Source organism: Equus przewalskii, chromosome 1, assembly GCF_037783145.1.
Source record: "Equus przewalskii isolate Varuska chromosome 1, EquPr2, whole genome shotgun sequence".
NCBI classification, from domain to species: Eukaryota; Metazoa; Chordata; class Mammalia; order Perissodactyla; family Equidae; genus Equus; species Equus przewalskii.
In genome coordinates, this window is record NC_091831.1 from 167,475,459 (window position 1) to 167,491,954 (window position 16,496).

The 16,496-nt window shown below is 35.0% G+C and overlaps 1 protein-coding gene across 6 annotated transcripts in view; it reads left to right on the forward strand.

Annotated features, from left to right (window-relative positions):
- The window catches only part of G2E3 (G2/M-phase specific E3 ubiquitin protein ligase), a 50,965-nt gene extending 38,989 nt beyond the window's left edge, over positions 1–11,976 (forward strand). For all 6 annotated transcript variants that reach the window (XM_008535874.2, XM_008535875.2, XM_070587439.1 and 3 more), the window contains 3 exons: positions 1,346–1,518; positions 10,515–10,705; positions 11,587–11,976. In XM_008535874.2, the coding sequence (XP_008534096.1) occupies positions 1,346–1,518; positions 10,515–10,705; positions 11,587–11,843 (621 nt within the window). In that variant the 3' untranslated portion in view covers positions 11,844–11,976. The remainder of the gene's footprint in view (positions 1–1,345; positions 1,519–10,514; positions 10,706–11,586) is intronic.
- The last annotated feature ends 4,520 nt before the right edge of the window (positions 11,977–16,496 follow it).

Consider the following 16,496-nt stretch of genomic DNA (forward strand, 5'->3'; position numbering starts at 1 on the left):
CAGCCCCGTGACCAAGTGGTTTAGTTTGCACGCTCTGCTTCGATGGCCCAGAGTTTCGCTGGTTAGGATCCTGGGCGCGGACATGGCACCACTCATCAGGCCATGCTGAGGCGGTGTCCCACATGCCACAACTAGAAGGACCCACAAGCAGAAATACACAACTCTGTACCAGGGGCCTTTGGGGAGAATAAAACAGACAAACAAACAAAAAACAGATGTTTACTTATCTCTAAAATCCATTGTTTAGTTTTTAGGGTAAGGCTTGGCAAATTATGGCCATAGGCCAAGTCTGTGCTACTGCCTCTTGTACGTAAAGTTTTATTGGAATACAACAGCACCCATTTGTTATGTGTCTATGACTGCTTTCACACTATAATAGCACAGCTGAGTAAGTGTGACAGATACCAACCATATGGCATAAAATGCTGTATCTGGCCTTTACAGAAATGGCTCTTACTTTAGAGATACAGTTGTGATACACCAGGTCATCCAGAGAATTGGATTCCTTCCTCTCGTTGTGTGATCACTTAGGATATTATCTTCATCTACATGGCTGAAGCTTGCTCTTGTGAGAGAAGGTGGAAGTAGAGTACAGGGAAGTTTGGCACATCTTCACTCACATCTTATCAGACAGCTCTTTGTCACATATGACCACATCTAGCTGCAAGGAAAGCCTGGCTATGTGCCCGGCTAAAACTCAGGGTGGTAGTTTGGGAGTGTGAGGCAACGTATCCTACTGTTAGCGTTGGACAGAGTTGAAGGTAGTATTTTGAACAAAGTAGTCAGGAAAGACTTGTGAGATTTCAGCAGAGATCTGAAATGAATGAGGGAATCATATAAATGTCTGGGAGAAGAGTTTTTTGGAAAGAAGAAATAGGAAGGAAATTTTCCATTCAAATGTACGTTAACTGCCTCCTATTTTTATCTTTCTCCCTCTGTAACTTTGTTCAAGAACTAACCTATATGAAAGTGTGCAGCATATAAATGTCAAGTATTTCTTTGTTTATGCTGTTCGTCTCTTACGTCTCAGTTGATATTCTTTCTCTTTCCTGAAATCTCAGGTCATCTCATTCGTCTCTAGTGGTATGTAACTGTTCTATGTCAATTTTTGCCTTTTATGTAAATAATTTCCTATATCAAAGTGGCATTATACTCTAGATTTCTTTAAGGAAGAAATATACAATATTTATTAAACTGAATTATCAGATATTTATTCTAAACAAATAGTTCTTGGTATACTTTCACTCCACCCTGGTGTACTCAAGAATGAGTATAATGTGTCATTTGAAATGTAAATATTATTCACAAGTAAATGGGTGAACTGAGTATATTTTCTTCTTCACAGGTAAATGCTGCAACAAATACAGCTGACTTAAACTCAATAACAAATGAATTCTATAACTATCTAGAGCTTATTGGATGTCTAAGAATTATAACATCATTAAGTGATAAATATATGTTGGCAAAAGACATACTTGATTACCATGTAATTAAGAGAGTCCAAGCACCCTTTGAAAGGTAAGTTGTTTAACTGTGAAAGATTGTCTCAAGTTGCATGTTTCAAGTGGTTAATTGTCTTATAATCTGAGATATATTTGATAAAAATTTAAATGCTATTTAAAAATAATGCTTTAAAACTAACCTCTTAAGGATGATTACTGTTCTTATCCTTATATACAGAATTGCATAAATGTATGATGCTTCTCACTATCTCAATTTATTTTTCTAAATAAAAATTATTTAAAAAATTCTTAACCACATAAGTCAACTATTCCATCTCCGCTGATTCATTAGTAACCATTTATTGAGCACCTGTCATCTGCTGGGTGATAAGTACTAAGCATGCTTTGATTAACAGGGTATATGTAATTCTTGCTGGTCTTCAAACTTTTTTGTTCCAATAATCTTTAAAAGAAGTTGGAAAACTTATGTCTGTCCTCATGCTCTTCTATCTTTTTTTAATAATGGAAAATATAAAATATATATGAAATAAGGCAGAATGGTATACCATGTAATCACCACCCAGATCTAACAGTTATCTGTCAACCTGTGGCCAGTCATATTCATTTATCCTACCCTTGCTATTGGCTCTGGTATTATTTTCAGGCAAATACCAAAGATCATATTATCTCAAAAGTGATTGTTTTTTTAAAAAAGTTTCGGTATCATTAACCCAGAGATTTAAATACACTTGATGAGTTCAAAACCGTTATAGTTTTCATCCTTACTGAAGTTCAACTTGTCTCATCTTTGGCCAGTATAACCCTCTTTGTTTCTTTTGAATTCTTTTGATGTTAACCCCTAATGGTCCTTGATAACTTTCTTGCTGTATGGTATGACAAGACTTTTCAAGCTCGTTTTTTCCATTCTGGCCTAAGGAGCCTTTGTTTCTTTGAATGGAAAATGGTATTTCAAAACCACAATCTGGATACTAGGGGGTCCTCATTTTTGCCAGATTGGTCTGTTTCTAGGCCTTTTCAGGGGAGCAAAACTAGGAAATATAGTGGCTTTTTTGTTTTGGTTTAGTTTTGGTTTTTTAAGATAAAATACATCATGAGTTTATACTGATACTTCAGATTCACTACCACAAGACTTTTAACTTTTTCGTCTCATGTTGAGAATCCCAGTTCTCAAAGACACTGGAGAATTAGAGGATCAAATAATTACTCACTTGATTTAGTCCACATTTCATAAACTATAGTCTCAGAATGACAATACCAACATTATCACGAATAACGTATTATTGAAAACAGGTTAAAATTATTTTTCTATTTCTTTTTCTTCTCGGGCTGTACAGTCAAATTACTGTGTTTTAAAGTCGTTTAGAATAGTTATTCTCTGTGTCGTTATACTACTAACAGGATATACATCTTATTTTCATTTTTTATGTTTTTATTTTTGGTGATTATTATTAAAATTTCATTTTATTTTAAAATTATGTAAAATATTTCCATGCTTCCAAAGTCAAATCTACAATGAAGATGTATTGAAAAAACTCACTTCATGATGCAAATTGTATTCAAAGAAGTATGGCTCTCATCCTTAGCTCGTCCGCCTCCAGCCCTTATGAAGTAATCATTGCAGTGCTTTATATTGTATGTCCTTCCATTATCTGGGGGTTTTAATGTATACTCATTTCTTTTGTTAGATAAATAGTAACATACCATCCACCCTATTTTCTGCTCACTTTTTACTTGACAGTGTGTTCTGGAGATCACTCCATGTTGGTAAATAGACATATTCCTCATTTTTTAGAGCACTACAGAACTCTGTTTTTTTGGATATATCATTGTTTTTCAAGCAATTCCCTATTGATGGACCTTTGGGATGTTCCCCAGCACTCTTCCAAATTAAAATATAATGTGATGCCATAAGCTTAAATAGTTGCAAAGGATATAATTTCCAATATATTTTTACTATTGCAATTTAAAATAACACTGTTACATAACTCTTTTAAATGTGTCCAAATGTCTTCTGACTGTAAGACTCTTAAGTAGTAAAATGTTTTTATTGATAGAATTACCATTTATAATTATGATTAGTACACAAAATAATCCAAATGTATTAAAAACTTTGATATACCTATTTAAAAATTTATTTGAAATGCATCTCTTAATGAAATGATGTGCAGTGTTTTTTCCCCCCAAGTAGCTCATGTATCTATAGATTGGTTTTTCTCATTGCCAAATGAGAGAATTCATCATTGTTCATTTTGTTTGTTTTGTTTTTATAGACATGAGTAGTCTAGTTGTCAGGAAAGGCCTCCCTATCTATATTAGTGGTGTTTAAATTAAAAGCTGAATGATAAATAGGAGTTAGGCAGATCGAGATGAAGAGGGCAAGAGAAAAGAAGCTGAAGAATAATTCCTCCTTTTGTGTAAAAGATGAAAAAATCATATAGCAGAAAACAATCTTTTAAATATATATCTGAGCTCATAAGAAAAGAATCCTGTAGGTGTCAGAAATAACAAAGAAAACCAAAAGCCAAAGTGTCCGAGCTGTCATGAAATTAAAACCCTCAGTTAGTCCCAAATTTGAGTTTGGTGTCCTGCATGGACCTCAATCTGAAGCAAAGAAATTAACAAAATAAATGGTCTTAGGATTCATAGTACTTACAGAGTGCGATGCAAAAGCAAATACATAGCAGCTGTGTACAGAAATTTCTACAGCCCGAGCCTAATGGGAATGCTAAAGAAGAGGAATTCCCAATAAAAGGCAAAACCCACAACCATCCAAAAAATCCAGTATTGGGAATAGCAGATCAAGGATTTAAATAACAGAACAAACTGAATGAGACAAAGTACTACTACAGTGGTATAACAGAGAAAATAAACAATTGGAAAAACAAAATATGAAATAGATCAAATAGTACTTCTAAGTTGAAAAATGATCGTGAACTTCTGGTTCTGGGTAACATGGAATAGACACACTTCTATCTATTCCTCCTGCTAAGTATAGTTAAAAACCCAGACATTATATATAAAACAAACATAAGAATTTGAAAGGTAGATGAAGGCAGACCAGCTAGGGATCCCAAGACCCAAGGAACCACACAGCACAGAGAAGAGGAAATCTAGACATTCTTATATGAAGGAAAACTGAGAGAATTTTTCACCAGTAGACTTATCCTAAAAGAATGGCTATAGGAATTCTTTCAAACAGAAAGTATATTATTAAAGATGAAAATTATAACATTCTCTTATGTAGTTCATGATGTATATAGAAGAAATATTTAGGAAATTACATTATAAACAAGGAAAGGCAAAGGGATTTAAAGGGACATAAGGTTTCTATACTTGAACTGATAAAATGTTGACACCAGAAGTCTGTTATATTAAAAAATCTATACAAAGAGATACACTAAAAAACACTACAGATAAAAATGGAAACGTTCCCCCCCCCACCCCCCTAAGATTCAACTAACCCACAGGAAGACAAGAAAAAGGAAACAGAAACATACATGATCATGGAAATGAAAACTTGGTAATTGTTAAATGCTAGGCAGTTGAAGAGAAAACACGAGTGATGTGGAAGAGGAATATGAGAATTTACTCATAACAAAGAGACAGATTGAAAATGAGATGTTGTGAAAGTTAGAAAGAACACCTATACATATATTTAACAAAACAAGATGGAGACGGCCGTATTAGAGAAAATGCTCCAGGAGAAGTTCCTTAGGTTCACAGAGCTTAATGAGCCGAAGTAGTATACTTTGTGATGAAACTGCATTCTGAGCAAAAAGATGTTGTTGTAAAAATGAGCATCACTTATACTGAAAGCAGTTTTTTAGTCACATCAGCACTGAAAAGAGATAGCTGAGGTAATAACTTCACAGAACTAGTAGTTATATTATCTAATTCAAGAATGAAAAGGAAATAAAGGCATTTTGGAACAGTGTACTTCTTTCCTGAAGAGATTAATAAAATACGTACGTAAGGAAGAATAAAATTGAACTCAGAAGGAAAAAGTAAGATACAAGAAGCAGCAGTGAGCAAAGAAATGAAGAAAACCTGAGTAAATGAAAACAACCATTGGCTATTAAAAAACAGCTAAATTTTGGTAAGAAACGGTTAAAATAATTAAAATAACTAGAGAGAGTAATCTGTAAGAAGAGTAGTCGTTGGATTTATTGTTTTAAGGCATTTGTGTTGTTGAGGCAGTAGTGGGGAAGCATTAATTAGCTTTAGATTGTTAAAGTATATTTATATTTTAAGGGGAAATTCTAAAATAATAGGAATAGAATATGTAATTTTCAAACCAGTTTGGGGGGGATGGGGTGAGAAATAAAAAATATTTAATCTTGTAGTGAACAGTAAAAGAAAGATAAAAACAAAGAAAAACACATGTTCAGAGAAAGCATAATGTAAGATAGGAAATAATCTAAGTAGATTGGCAACTATAATACATATAAATTGCTTAGACTCTTGTATTAAAAGACAGAGGATCTTAAATTGCATTTTAAATAAATGACTTTAAAACAAAAAAATTAGTAAGATTTTAATAATGTTAAAAAAGAAACCTGTTCTTTTTTTGTGAGGAAGATGAGCCCTGAGCTAACATCTGCTGCCAGTCCTCCTCTTTTTGCTGAGAAAGACTGGCCCTGAGCTAATATCTGTGCCCATCTTCCTCTGCTTTATATGTGGGACTCCTGCCACAGCATGGCTTGCCAAGCAGTGCCATGTCTGCACCTGGGATCCAAACCGGCAAACCCCAGGCCACCAAAGCGGAATGTGTGCACTTAACCACTGCGCCACAGGGCCAGCCCCGAGAAACCTGTTCTTAAATGACGCTAATAGTGTTAAAAAGAGCAAATTCTTTACAAAAATTTAATAGTCTTGCATCTATTTGTATCTAACAGCTTGACCTCAAAATACATAAAGCGAAAATTGACAGAATAACACAGAGAAATGGTTAAATATGTGGTAGTAGTGGGATATTTTAAATATATTTTAAATTCTTACAACCTAATAGTTTAAGCAGACAATTAGTGAGTGTCTAAAATAGCAGTGAATAAAAGTATCAATTCTGAGGAGGGTTTATAAAAGGAAGCAAGGCAAGTAGAGTATTAAAAAATGTTATTGTGGTGCATTCCGTTAGTAGATTAAAGGAGAAAACCCATAGGATCGTCATATAATTATAGATTCAGAAAAAGCATTTGGTACGTTTAAACATGTATACATAATTTTAAACTAATAATTTGGACTATCGATATAAAGAATATCTTCTGAACATTCAGCACATATCCCTAATGGTGAAATGTTAACAGGCATTCCCCTTAAGACCATGACAAGTTTGGATACACGTCATTACCCTCTTCGTTTCCACAGTATGCTGGAGGTCCTAGCAGAGCAACAAGACTCAGTGAATAAGCAAATGTTATTAAGGATTGGAAGAGCTAAAATTATCGTGTGTACGCTACACGACTATCTACCTGAAATAATCTCAGTCTTCTATAAAGTCTTTAGCAAGGTTATTGGATACAAGAGGTAAAGGATTCTAGCAGGGGGCTTTGCAAGAGAGAAGGAATGGTAGAGAAAGAAGTTGGTAAACAGTTGAGTAACTTAACACTGATTGTACAAAAAATGAATGTTTCATTTGGTGGTTTACAGTATAAGGGGGAAAGCAAAAGAGTTTTGAAGTAGCATAGGAAAAGTGAGGGCTATTAGAATTACAAGTGCTCAAGGGTCTTTGAATTGTTCAGGAAGAGGGTAAATATATTGATTAACTTTAGATTTCAAGTATGCTTATTAAAATCTTGAGAAGTAACTGTTGAAAAAGTAAGAGTTAGTATAACTTTTAAAATACAAGGTAAGTTGGAATTTAAAAAAATAAATGTAAGAACTGGCAAGAAGAAATAAAACTTTTTTTTTTTAAAGATTGGCTCCTGAGCTAACAACTGTTGCCAATCTTCTGTTTTTAATTTTATTTTTTTTTATTCTCCCTAAAGACCCCCCATTACATAGTTGTACCTTCTAGTTGTGAGTGCCTCTGGTGTGCTATGTGGGATGCCACCTCAGCGTGGTTTGATGAGCAGTGCCATGTCCATGCCCAGGATCCCAACTGACAAAACCCTGGGCCACCAAAGCAGAGTGCACAAACTTAACCACTCAGCCACAGGGTCAGCTCCTATAAAAGCATTTTTAAAAGGCAGTACAGTTGTCCAATAAAGTGATAGACATAGTTTCCTAATATAGTAATAGTTAGAAGAAGTGAAAATTACTCTCAAAATAGCAAGTTGTGGGGCCGACCCAGGGTCATAGTGGTTAAGTTCACATGCCCCAATTCAGAGACCAGGGGTTCACAGGTTCAGCCCCCAGCAGTGGACCTAGCACCGCTCATCAAGCCACGCAGTGGCGGCGTCCCACATAAGATGGAGGAGGATTGGCGATTTCCTGGATTTTTATCTAAGCTTGAAATATTTCTTAATTAAAAATATAATTTTAGAGATAAACTTAGGTTTGGCTGAAATTTACTTCAAAGGTGAAGTTAAAATTGAGTAAGAGGGTCCACCCCATGGCCGAGTGATTAAGTTTGTGTGCTCCGAATCGGTGGCCCAGGGCTTTGCAGGTTCGGATCCGGGGCGCGGACATGGCACCACTCATCAGGCCATGCTGAGGCGGCATCCTACATGGCACAGTCAGAAGGACCCACAACTAAAGACACACAGTTAGGTACCGGGGGGCTTTGGGGAGAAAAAGGAAAAATAAAATCTTAAAAAAAAAAACTGAGTAAGAAAGGCGTGGGGTGGGACTGGCCAGGTGGCGCAGCCGTTAAGTTCGCATGTTCTGCTTCTGAGTGCCCCAGGGTTTGCTGGTTTGGATCCTGGGTGCAGACATGGCACTGCTTGGCACGCCATGCTGTGGTGGGCATCCCACGTGTAAAGTAGAGGAAGATGGATATGGATGTTAGCTCAGGGCCAGTCTTCCTCAGCAAAAAGAGGAGGATTGCCAGATGTTAGCTCAGGGCTAACCTTCCTCAAAAAAAAAAAAAAGAAAGGCAGGGGGTTGTATTGTGCAGGGCCTTGAAAGCCATGTTAATGAGTTTGGACTGTGTTTCATGGATATATTTATCAGTTTCCTGTGGCTGCTGTAAAAAATTATCACAAACTGAGTGGCTTAAAACAACAGAAATTTATTCTTCCACAGTTTTGGAGGCTAGAAGTCCAAAATCTACGTGTCAACAGGGCTTCACTGTTTCTGGGAATTTAGGAGGACAATCTGTTGATTGCCTCTTCCAGCTTCTGGTGGCTCCAGGCGTTGTTTGGCTTTTGGTTGCATAAGTCAAATCTCTGACTGTGTCAGATGGCCTCTTCCTCTCTGTGTGTGTGTCTCTTCTAAAGACTCTTGTCATCGAATTTAGGGCCAGTCCAGATACTCTAGGTCAGATGAGCTCAAGATCCTTAACTTAATTACATCTGCTTAGACCCTTTTTCCAGATAAGGTCGCATTCCCAGGTTTCAGGGAATAGGATGTGTACACATCTTTTGAGGGGCCTCCATTCAACCTACCTCAGGGTGAATGACAGTATTGGGGTTTCTTTCTGGTACATTCCTGTGGCTACAGCATGGAAAGTGAAATTGGAGATTTGCACACCTGGTATAACAGCTCCTCTGCAGGTGGTTTGTAATAGAGTGGTAATAGGGGTATGTGGAGAAGTGAGCAAAGAAGAGGGATTTCAGAAAAGGAAATTCACAGGATCTGCTAATTAGGGATGGAAGGAGGAAGAGTAAAAGATGACTTTCAGATTTAGCTATACTAATTTGATGGATAGCGGAGGCATTTACTCTAACCTATGGTTCAGATTTTGGTAGTATGGTGATTAGCTTTCTTTTGGACGAAATAAATTTGGGTTCTTGAAGTGTGTAGTACCAGCAGTCTCTCGAATATATTTCTGCGCTGGAGGTAATAGATTTTATAGTGATGAGTGTACACCTGCTAAATGACTCCATGAGAGAAGAGAAATTGGCCTTGTTTCAGATCCATGAGGGACAAACAGCAGCATTTAAGGCAAAGTAAAGAAAGAAAAGTTGTTTTCTAAGAAACTAAAAAGGTGTGACCAGAGAAAGAAGGGGAAAACCAGGAGACTGGTGCCGTAGAAGGAGATCATTTATGAACTTAGGGCAGTTTTTCCTGAGATGTAGACAGAAGTGGAGGAAAAGAGAATAGGAAATTAAGAAATGGAGACAGTGAATGTAGGTAAGTCTTTCAAGTAGGTTGTCTTGAAGGAAAACAAATGGGATTGAGTGAATTTTTGCCCCCCTTATTCAAAGATGGGTAAGATAAGCACGTTTATGTGCTCTTGAGGTAGAGCCAAGAGAAGGGGAAATGACTCAGTGTACACGGTACCTGAGGAGGTGGGTAGGGAATCCAGAACCGCAGGTAGGGCTTAGTCAGTGTGACGGCAAAAGTGGTACCTCCGTTCTTTGCTTACTGGTGAGAATGTGCATTTACTGGTGGGAATGTGCATTTTAAAAAATCGTTTGTTGCTTGTATTTTGTTAATTATGCATTTGTATTTTGCTCATTTGCTACTGTTTTTTAGAGAAATGACTTTTGTATATTAGAGAAATTAGTTTTCTGTCATGTGTATTAAAAATATTTTTCCACTTTGTTTTTTGTCTTTGTTAATTTCTTTCATAGCAATGCGTAAGTTTTAAATTTTATGTGGTTAAGATTTACCACTTTTCTTTGCAATCTCTAGGAAACTTCATTTTTATACTAACTAGCTTTGAAGTATAAGATACTTCAGATGTCTCCTTTTTTCCTCTTAATAAAAAATTGTTAGCTTAATTTTAAAACTATAAAACCAAATATTGTGACATATAAAATATTCGTTTTATAATATATTTGCTTGTTATTGATTTGAAAGGATATCACATATAGTACATCTATATTTTATATGTTTTTCCTCACATTTAAGTATATGTGGTAGTATATTAGCTAGAAATGTTAATACCCTATTGTAGTATCAAACACACATGTATGAATGTTGGCTCATTGTTTTTCTTATCTTAAGTTTTAAGCAGGGTCTGAAAACTCTTGGTGTTTTGGAGAAAATTCAGTCTTATCCAGAAGCATTTTATAGCCTCTTCTGTCATAAACCTGAGAATCTTTCTGCAAAAGTCCTTAGTGATCTTTTTACAGTACACACATTATCTGACGTACAGGCTTTGGGGTTTTGGAACAGTTACTTACAAGCTGTTGAAGGTATGTGGATATTTTTATTTAACTGTCTTAGAATGTTTGTTTCAGAATATTAGTTTATTTGAGTTTTGCTTTTTAATAATAATACTTTCATCTGCTAACTCCGTATTCACAAAACTTATTTAAAAACAGGGTTGTATGACTGAGTTGAAAGTGGTAAGAAAAATTACAGACTAAAGTAATATTTTGTAGATTGTTTTCCTCTAGATAATTTGAGGAGAAAGGCATTCTTCCTAGAAAACTTTAAATATATGGATGATTGCCACAGCATAGAATAGTCTTAAAGCTAAGCATCTATTTCATCTTTTTCAGTTTGATGTTAAATTGAATTTTTCTTCATCCATTGGTTAGGGCTATGATTATGATGTTTATCACTGAGCATTGTCAATGTAAAGTCATTCCATTTAATAGAGTGGAAAAAAATTAACTTTTAGTTGAAATGTTTTTAGCTAGATTGTTTGGTTGTTTTACACCATTTAGTTTTTCTCTCTGCACTGGTTAAACTAGTTTATCAAATAGTGGTGGTCTAGAAGTGATTTAAAATTGTTTTTAGTATCATATCCCAAAAAGATGGAGTTGCAGAACCCACAGAACCCATTGGGCTATTTGATAATTTTATATTAAAGGCGGCATTCAAATATACAATGAGGAGTTCAACTAAATGATTTTTTGAGCCCTACTTTGAGATTCAAGTAAACATTTATTGACTGTACTGTTGCCCTGTTCCAACACTTGACTTACTGATTTAGTTTGCCCAAGATAAATGTGGGAGTCTCTTGCCTTTCAACATCCCCAGTCTAGTTGAGGAAGAGTCTGTGATGGTAGCAATATATAACATGGATTTATTTTTCTTTCTTTTTCTCTTGTTTTGGGAAACTTTTCAGATGGTAAATCTGCAACAACAGTGGAAGACATTCTTAGTTTCACAACTGGTTGCAATTCCATTCCACCTGCTGGATTTAAACCCACTCCTTCACTTGAGTGCCTTCATATGGATTTTCCTGTTGGAAACAAGTGTAATAACTGTTTAGCTCTTCCAATCACCAATACATATAAAGAATTTCAAGAAAATATGGACTTTGCCATAAGAAACACTCTAAGACTAGAGAAAGAAGAAAGTTCTCACTACATTGAACATTAAAATGTTTTGAACATAGAGATGCTTCTTTAAAAGCTGCTATTGATATTTTTGTTTCAGAAATCTGTCCATCATCACTTTCAACAAACTGTCAGCTTCTTGGCCCAATAAAACTTAAGATATGAACATAAAGAAATGTTTTGGCCGTTTTAGCTAAAAAAAAATTTTGTTGAAGTGTACCAGTCCAAGTTGATATTTTTCTGTTTTCTTAATATACATTCTTCTTAAACCTCAATATAAATACTTTCAGAATGGCTGTACAGGCTTTCTTCAAGTATAGTAGCATGATATATATATATATATACATATATATATAAGAAAAAGACTTGTACTCACTGTTTTTATAAACGAGGGTTAGCTCTAGGATGCCACAGTGATTTTTCTAGTTATATGCAATTTTCAAATTATTTTATTTTAAAGTATTACATAGAAAAGCTAATTGATAAATCCTGTTATATAAATCAAAGGCATATATTCTGGGGTGTGTGTTATATGTATCCTTTTCTAGGATGGCACTAAATTGATTGTTAAAATGTTTTCAGATTACTGATTTATATTGAAATAGACCCACACTGCAATTAGATGATGCCTGATGCAGAGTATTATATAAAAAGCAGAATTGCACAAATATTCTAGAATCTATGGACATTTCATAGTCTTAAAAACCCTTCTGAGGTGGATAAAATAGAGTTGAAAATACCTAAGAAAGTGTCTTCTGTAAAGCCTTGGCTTTGACAGTTATTATCAAGATGGTTGTATGACAGGTAAGCTGGCACCATTGAATTACACAGTTAACTTCTTTGATCTTTAAAGATAGGTTATTATATAAACAATGTAGAAATACGTAAGAAAGAAATACAAATAGAATGGAAAAGAACACTAATCTCACCAAGCAGAATTAACTCCTATGTTTGTGTATTCTTCTATAAACTTTATAGTACTTAGGTTTCCTTTCTTTTTTATTTTTTTTGGAGGAAGATTAGCCCTGAGCTAACATCTGCTGCCAATCCTCCTCTTTTTGCTGAGGAAGACTAGCCCTGAGCTAATATCTGTGCTCATCTTCCTCTACTTTATACGTGGGACGCCTACCACAGCACAGCATGGCTTGCCAAGTGGTGCCATGTCCGCACCCAGGATCTAAACCGGCAAACCCCGGCCTGCTAAAGCAGAACGTGCGCACCTAACCACTGCGCCACCGGCACGGCCCCTTAGGTTTCCTTTCTTTTTTAACTTTATTAATGCTACTAAAAGTCAAAGAATTCCTAAAAGTAACAAGAAATCATGTAATAACAATTTGAAGATACATAGTCCCATAGTCATGTCCCCATGTTTATACTCTTGCAAAAGAAGAAAGTGGAAAAGTCTAATGTCCCTAATCTATTATCAAATATAAATTAGTTCTCCACCAAAGTAAATTATATGAGAATACATCATTATGAGAGATAAATTGCTTGGTTTTAATCACGTTTTTTTTGGTACCCAAAGGAGTTGTCAGCTGCTGTCATATTCTCATTCTCCCCAAGAAACATCCTTAAATTATCAATATTTTTGAAGAAAAATAACTGGATTGATTTGATACTGGTAGTATATCTCAATACCAAAGGGAAACTAAAACATAATCCTAATATGGCTTTCTTTGTTACACTTACTAACAGACCCAGCAAACTTAATGTTCTTAAGTTTTTAAAAACATTAAACAAGGCATTTCTGGTGTCTTGTGTTGAATTCTGTTAGATTATGAAAAGTAATTAAAGCATCCATCAAAAAAGAGTTTGAATAGCTAATATAAACCTCAAACTTGCCATGCAGCTTTTATTGCAAATGTGTTGATAAATTGGATCTTTTATTTCTTAACCTCCCTAGTTTTCTAAAATTTAAAAAGCCATTAAACCAATACAAACCAAAAAACCTAATTAAAGTTATTTTCTGGTTATTTGTAGTTTTAATTAATTTCCCCTACGGTGCTAATTACAGCTGGTGAACACTCACACTCTTTTTAGGGTAGGGAGGAGTGGTAGAGAGGCAGTGTGCTTGGATTGGCTCCAATTAAAAGCAGTATTTCAATTCCTCATTTCACTTACTTTATGTGTTAAGGCCTTAGGGATAAGGTGGTGTAAATAATAATTTAGGATATTCACGTTTTAAAGTGAAGGATAAATATTCATATTGCAAAATGTTTTCTGGTTTTAAGGATGTTCCAGTACTATGAGTTTTGTATTAATCTGTTTAGTCAAGGCATATCAGAGAAACCTATAGGTTATTTATTTTCTGCAGTGTTACTATGTCAAATGGTTGGTATTGTGATTGTTCTTTTTCTATTCATTGTTATAGCCACTGCACAATGCTTACTGACATTAATTTAAAAAGGAATTATGCTATAAACCTTTATAAGTGTGTATATGTATTTCTTAAATATTTCAATCATCTAAATGCCATATATTTCAAGCTTGTTTTCTATTGCTTTCAATATCAAGAAAAACCATAAATTCGCCTATTATACATCTGCTGTGAATGGTTTTTGGTTGTTTTATTTTCATTGTTTTCAGACAGTTTTTAAACTTTTTGGTGTGGGAGCCTCATCTGAAGGCCTTTTATACAATTCTCTACTATTCTTGTACTCAAGTCATTTTACTGTTTTAGTATTTAAGGTAAAGATTCTTTAAAATATCTCGTCAGAAACTAGCTTATGATTTTTATACTTTGTAATATTTAATTTCCATATTATGAATAAGCCATTATTTGTTTGGGTCAAGTAAAAAGCCTTCATTTGATTACTAACCTGAGAATTCGCTTTGGCTTCTGCTTTGTGCCAAAACTTTTTATAATTTTTTTTGTAATTATATGGAAGCTATTGGAACTTTTGAACATTGAATGATGGATTACTTGGATGTGTATTACCTGTAGTTGAGGAAAATTTGGAATGCTTTGAAGAGCCCCGATTTTCAAGTTCTGATTTTGACTTTTAACGTTTTCTAATTGCCAGACATTTTCCAATATCTACTGTATGCCAGGTATTATGCTACATAACAGTTGATGTATTAGCTTATTCCGCGCCCCCCTTTTTTTAAGACTTCAAATGTTACCAAAAAACGTGACACTTAAAATGTTTTCTAAATGAATATGTTTATGCTACTAAGTGTGAAGTGCCTACATAAACTAAGTTAAGTAAGGCGTTAGGATTTAACATAAAGATTCTGACAATACTAAGTAGATACAAGATCCCTTCCTCTGCGAGTTTGAGAGATCCTGTGAGCAGTTTGTTGGCTGACACCTAGGAACCTCTCTTGAATGAGTTGTTCTGAGGTATTCTGTGTTAAAACTGTCTATCCCCTAATGTAAAATAATAGTTTGCCAGAAGAAATTAAGCCAAAAATCTGGATAGAGTCAGTTAAAAGACTGCAGTAAATTAGATTACCTTACAGTCTGAAGCCATAGTTTATTTTGATTTTTCTGATTCTACTAACAACAAATACCTTATTCAGTCCCAACCTTACAGGGACTGTTTGTCTGCCATTGTTCTTCTGTGGGGCATATTTTTCTATACGTTTATTGCCCACACTTTGTGCACTCCTTGGTTGATTTTTATCATTTCATATGTATATACTGTATATAAATATTAAACATTGTCTTAGCATTTTGTATTAATACGACTCATATCGTCTTGGGAGGAAGTTTGAAATGGAGCGGAAATGGTTAGAGGAAAGATTTGTGTTTCAAAGTGCAAGTACCCAATTGAACAAGCTTGGGTGCTCAGATATTGGGAGGTGGGAAAGACTGTATATTTTATATTCCATGGAGACAAAAATTGAAGAACATTCCCATAGGGCAGGAACTGTCATTTCCATTGAATTACAACACACCTAGATCATTGGTGAGTCTTTCAAAATATTAGTGATAGCACTGAATAAAACAGTAAATATTCTAGTTAATATGCTAATTAGCTACAAAAATGAGATAATGCTGTTCTTACAGGTGAAAAATGTAGCTTCATAACCTTTTACCAACCTCTCCCTATTCTGGCCCCCCCCCCCCCCAGTCTCTAGTAACCCCTTTTCTGCTGTTTCCATGAGTTTGACTTTTTTTTTATTCCCCATATAAATCACATGATGCAGTAGTAACAACTTTAGGTTACAAGATGATTACGGTCTGAGGGTCTAATATATAACATGGTGACTATAGTTGGTAACTGTATTGTATAATTGAAATTTGCTAAGAGAGTAGAGCTTATGTTCTCACCCAAGGGGAAAAAAGTTAAATTTGTGAGGTGATGGATATGATAACTAGATGGGGGAGTCCTCGCACAACGTATACATACATGAAATCATTATGATGTACATATCTTACAAATTTTGTTTGTCAATTATACCTCAGTAAAGCTGGAAAATAGAAAAAAAGTTACACGAGTTAAAATATAGGTTCAGTTCTAGGGCATTTCCTAATGGCATTAAAATAAGATCACCTGTCTGAGCTTCACATAAATAAATGACTTATCTGAAATAGAGAAGTTAATGTTCTGTTACAGAATTTTGCTCTTTATGTAATAAGGATAATTCATTTCTCATATAAATTTGAAAGTTAGGGGCCGGCCTGGTGGTGCAGCAGTTAAGTGTGCATGTTCCACTTCAGCAGCCTGGGGTTTGCCGGTTCGGATCCCAG